This window comes from Gobio gobio, assembly GCF_949357685.1.
Source record: "Gobio gobio genome assembly, chromosome: 6".
NCBI classification, from domain to species: Eukaryota; Metazoa; Chordata; class Actinopteri; order Cypriniformes; family Gobionidae; genus Gobio; species Gobio gobio.
The window spans coordinates 59,318,717-59,323,716 of NC_137102.1; the positions used below are offsets into that span (position 1 = coordinate 59,318,717).

The 5,000-nt window shown below is 35.9% G+C and overlaps 1 protein-coding gene across 4 annotated transcripts in view; it reads right to left on the reverse strand.

Moving 5' to 3' along the window:
- Window positions 1-5,000, reverse strand: part of pip5k1cb (phosphatidylinositol-4-phosphate 5-kinase, type I, gamma b) — an 86,359-nt gene that overhangs the window by 46,673 nt on the left and 34,686 nt on the right. For all 4 annotated transcript variants that reach the window (XM_079819687.1, XM_079819688.1, XM_079819685.1 and 1 more), the window contains exons 2-3: window positions 1,524-1,555; window positions 1,195-1,287 (exon numbers count right to left, since the gene is read on the reverse strand). In XM_079819687.1, the coding sequence (XP_079675813.1) occupies window positions 1,195-1,287 (93 nt within the window). In that variant the 5' untranslated portion in view covers window positions 1,524-1,555. The remainder of the gene's footprint in view (window positions 1-1,194; window positions 1,288-1,523; window positions 1,556-5,000) is intronic.

The following is a 5,000-nucleotide window of genomic DNA, read 5'->3' on the forward strand; positions in this document are numbered from 1 at the left end:
ACTCTTTCACTGAATATATGACCTATATTAGCCTATATATTCATTATATTAGCCTATATATATATTCATTATATACTACTTGGCCTGTTAGTGATGTCTTGTTTATTTAATGTATGTTTAAATAAACCTGTCATGAAAATTACAGCCACTAAATGATTATATTTCAACAACAAATTGGAGAAAAAATAATAATAATTAGATTTAGAAGTTAATGCAAAAACTGCCTTATGTGAAGCTTATGAGTGTTGATTATTAAATCTAAAAATAAATAGCAACTGAATTTAGGCTAATAGTTTGGGCTCTGTTGTTAATCTTTAATAGCAATATGTAAGTAAGGGCCCCCTATATAGTTTACAGCATTATCTTTAAGAAACTTTTAGTTATAACTGAATTAATTTAAGGAAAGACACAATTTTTTTCATCAAACCACTGTATAAAAAGCAATTTTGTAAAACTGCTGTACCGAATCCGTACCGAACCGTGACTTCAAAACCGAGGTACGTACCAAACCGTCAGTTTTGTGTACCGTTACACGCCTAGTGTGTGTGTGTGTGTATATATATATATATATATATATATATATATATATATATATATATATATATATATATATATATATATATATATATATATATATATATATATATATATATATATATATATATATATATATATATATATATATATATATATATATATAAATTCAAATTCAAATTCAAAATTGCTTTATTGGCATGAATGTAAATCGTACAATATTACCAAAGCTAGGAATATATGAACATAAATAATAATACATATATGAACATAAATAATTATACGTGAACATTAATAATAATATTAATGATGATAATAAACATCAATATAATAGAGGAAAATATTACAACATAACTTAAACTTAAATAAACAGTGTAACAAATTAGAACATTTGATACCACAGTGTTTTAACATATATTTACACTCACATGTACTGAGGGTCAATATATATATATGGAAAATGTACATAGTGCACCTTTAATGATGATTACTAAAATATGTGATGAGGAAAAAGGCAATAAAAAGCCTCACTGGGACACTGACAGATAACAGGCTAGATGAGGACACTCTATGATGACAGACATTGTGAAGAATGACTGAGCCTGAGACGGGTTGACTGCACACACACACACACACACACACACACACACACACACACACCTTCTTGTACGTGGTCTCGCCGGACGCATCGACTCGCCTGTGACCGATCTTCTTCTCCAGGCCAGAGCTGAGGTGACTCGAGGAAGACGGCATCTGAGGAGAGAGACCCTGATGAGATCTCCTTCTCAAAGACAGCCATGAGATTTGACCTGAGCTGCTCTCCACTGCATTTCACAGCAATAACATTAAATCACATTCATTTCAGAAACCCCAGATCGATAACATATTCCTCTAAAGTGAAACACTTGAGCGCTTAATTCATTGCATGCATTGAAATCTGAGTTTTATGACCGAAATCAATGACGTGTAGATGATGAAGGATTCCTCACCTCGGTTATGTGGGTCTTCTTAAGAGCAGCGTCTGAAACGACACAGCAAGAGAAAGATGTTATGACAAAAATACCATACGGATAATAAAGCAGATTTTGGTCTTGTGCTAATAAAACAATACAAGATTCATTTAAACCCCATAAAAGCTTGTGTAGGTGAGAAAGTGTTTTAAATGCTTCTTATTCTCTGTTATGGGTTTCAGAATTAGGTGTGGCAAAATGGCTCGATAGCGGCACCTACAAAATTTCAATTAAGCGTCGTTTGCGCTACATTTCACGCATAAGAATGAAATTCGGTAGACACATGTAACAGTCCAATACTTACAAAAAAGTCCCTGGGGACAAAATCTGAAAACAAACAGGAAGTGAGATATTTAGGATATTCTTTGCAAAATGTTTGCAAATTTGCCATTTCCAGACGATGTACTTTAATCAACTCCACCTAGAGATTTAATCAGATCAATGTCATATTTGGTCAGCCTTAGTGATGTTAAATTGTGAATATCTTGAGTTTTCGATGAAGGTCGTGTCTGTGGCGGCCTCACAAAGTCTAATGTTTCGCCATGACACAGGAAGTTGTTGTAACTTAGGCATACAATGTCCAATCTGCCCCAAACTTCACATGTTAGATAAGAGTCCTGGCCTGAAGACATCTACACAGTGATATTCAGTTATAGTCAGCAGCAGGAAGTGTGGCACATTGAAGTGAGGTTGCCATATTTCTCCTATATTTACCTTTAAATGCACTGTTTTGGTGGCCCCGGGTGCGAGGGCCCTTTCATCGCTAATTGCAGCTTTAATTGTTATTTTTATTTCATATTCATATGAACATGTATTCTTTACTTCAATGAGCTCATTGTTTCTGCCTTAAATTAACACATTGTTTATGAATGCATTGTTAGCTAACTGTGTGATTTGTATATGTACATTTCTGAAATCCATAATTTTAAACTGTAATGTAGACGCATGCATTTCAGTAAAGCTGCTTTGAGACGATATACAAATATAAAATGAAATGTGAATGATATCTTTATTTCTTATGCATCTGTTGTGATTATTTTAATTCCTTTTCTATGTAAAGCTCCATTGTGTATGACATGTGCTATATAAATAAACTTGCCTTGCCTTAAAAAATAGTATGTAATGAATGCAATATTAGCTATATTAGCATCCACCAATTTTTATGCGCATTTTTGGGATATCGCATCAAAAAATACTGAATGGAAACGCCAAGATGCCAATTTTTACAATTAAAAAAACGTATATGCGCTCATTTGATCCTATACGAAAACATACGCATAAACTACGGAAATGCATATACTGAATAAATTCCTCAATGCGCATTAAAAAATCATGTGACTTTCGCGATGTAACAGCATAAGTGTACTAATGTAACGGAGGCCAGCTAGTAGTCGCTGTGCAAGTAAACCTCACTCCTCTGATCTCAAGAGACGCTCTAGCGACTGACGCTAGGGGTTGCAGCCTTTAGCCTCTTTGTTGGCAACACTAACCAGCGAAAAAATCTTGTTTGCAAAGCATCTGAAATGCTGTTTTGGTCATTCAGAAGTCTAAGATGCTCGGTATATTCCCCTCCTAGAACTGTCACATGACTGCGTTCCCAGACAGCACATCTGCCTCTGAAAGCAACACAACACGTTTATCGAGACGCACAAGTTTCTCAGAGACACGCAAATAATTGATTATATACGAAAATGATTATATATGGAGTCTTCTCCTATGTTTCTTAGGGATTTTTTAGTGATGATTATGTTCTCTTCGACTCACTGGATGGAAACAGTGCTTTACTCGCAAATGTTTTATGCGATATTGCAATTTTGTGCATAAGTTACAGTCGCAACTTTGGATGGAAACATAGCTAATATGTTGCCACACAACCTCATTATCCCAGCTGACATGAATATATTCTAAGAACATTTAACATTCCCATTAAGTTATGAAAACTTGATTTATGAATGTTCCCGGAAAGATCAAAACATCCTTCGTCTCACTAAAAGTGGAAGGTCAAGTCAAGTGCATTGCAATTTGGTATACATTACCCACTCAGGCTGCACATTTTGGGAACTATAATACACAGAAAATATGCATACTGTGCACAACTGCAACACACACACAACTAGCATGTATTCCGAACACACACTGGTTAATGTGTGAAGAACAGTCCAAGGACAAACGGCGGGAGTCTGCCTTGCAGTTCCTTCACACTGCGCTTTTCTCGCACATGTTTCTGTGTCACTGAATTCAAGGGGAGGGGGCGGAGCTACCGAGAAGTAAACCTGTCAATCATTCCTCTGCACGTGCCGGCGCCGCGGAATTAAGGCGAGATAACAGAACGCAAATGAGACCTGACCTGCTTTACACCCGAGACGAGCTGGGAAATAGAGCAGCAATGCAGCTCTTTAATCTCAATTTCCTTCTGGAACACGGCTGGATCTCGACAACACATGTCCAGGTCATATTTTTAGTGCAAAATCGAAAGAAATACAATTTTTCATAAAGAAAATCAAGCTATTTTACGACAATTATTGCTTCATTTAAAGCCTTAATGTGTAATGCATTATAAAAGGCATTCATAATGCACATTATAATGCATTATATCTTTCCATAAATAAGTTAAAATGCAGAAAATGTGTTGTTTTTTCATGTGTTTTAATGCATTTTACTTTCTGAAGGCGTGACAATGTATGGATTAGTATTATAACTGTGGTAATGAGATCATTATAAGGCATAATTAATGCATTAAAATAATGCATCACACATAAAGGCTTCAAGTAAAGTGTTGCACTGTGACATTATTTTAATGACATTTAAATAATTTTTTTGAATTAAAATACTACATGCACGCACAAATACTCACTATTTAAATAGTAAATCATTATGGGAAAGGGAAAATGTATCTAATTGTCATGAAAGTGATGCCACAATGCAAATAATCTTTATTTTCTTCATGCAAAATGTATGATTTTGGGGTTAAATGTGGCCTGGATATGTTCTGGACAGATGAAGAATATCCTCTAAAGCCTTACGAGTGTGTGTGTGTGTGTGTGTGTGTGTGTGTGTGTGTGTGTGTGTGTGTGTGAGAGTGTGTGTGTGTGTGTGTGTGTGTGTGTGTGTGTGTGTGTGTGTGTGTGTGTGTGTGTGTGTGTGTGTGTGTGTGTGTGTTTAGATAGCAGATGTGCTAGAGAAGCAGATAATGAGAGGCGAAGAAACACGTGACGTGCAGCAGTCGTCTGACTGCCAGAAACATAAATACACAGAAACATGCTGAGAAAGTCACTTCTGCCTCACACACACACACACACACACACACACACACACTGCAGAACCACACGTCCACACACTTCCACAGACTGACCGAACGCTCCTGTTCAGATACACAAAGACTTTTACTACAGAGGGTGTTACTACAGCTTTACACTTTACAAGAACATGTGGAGGCGTCCACCTGTGATTATGATT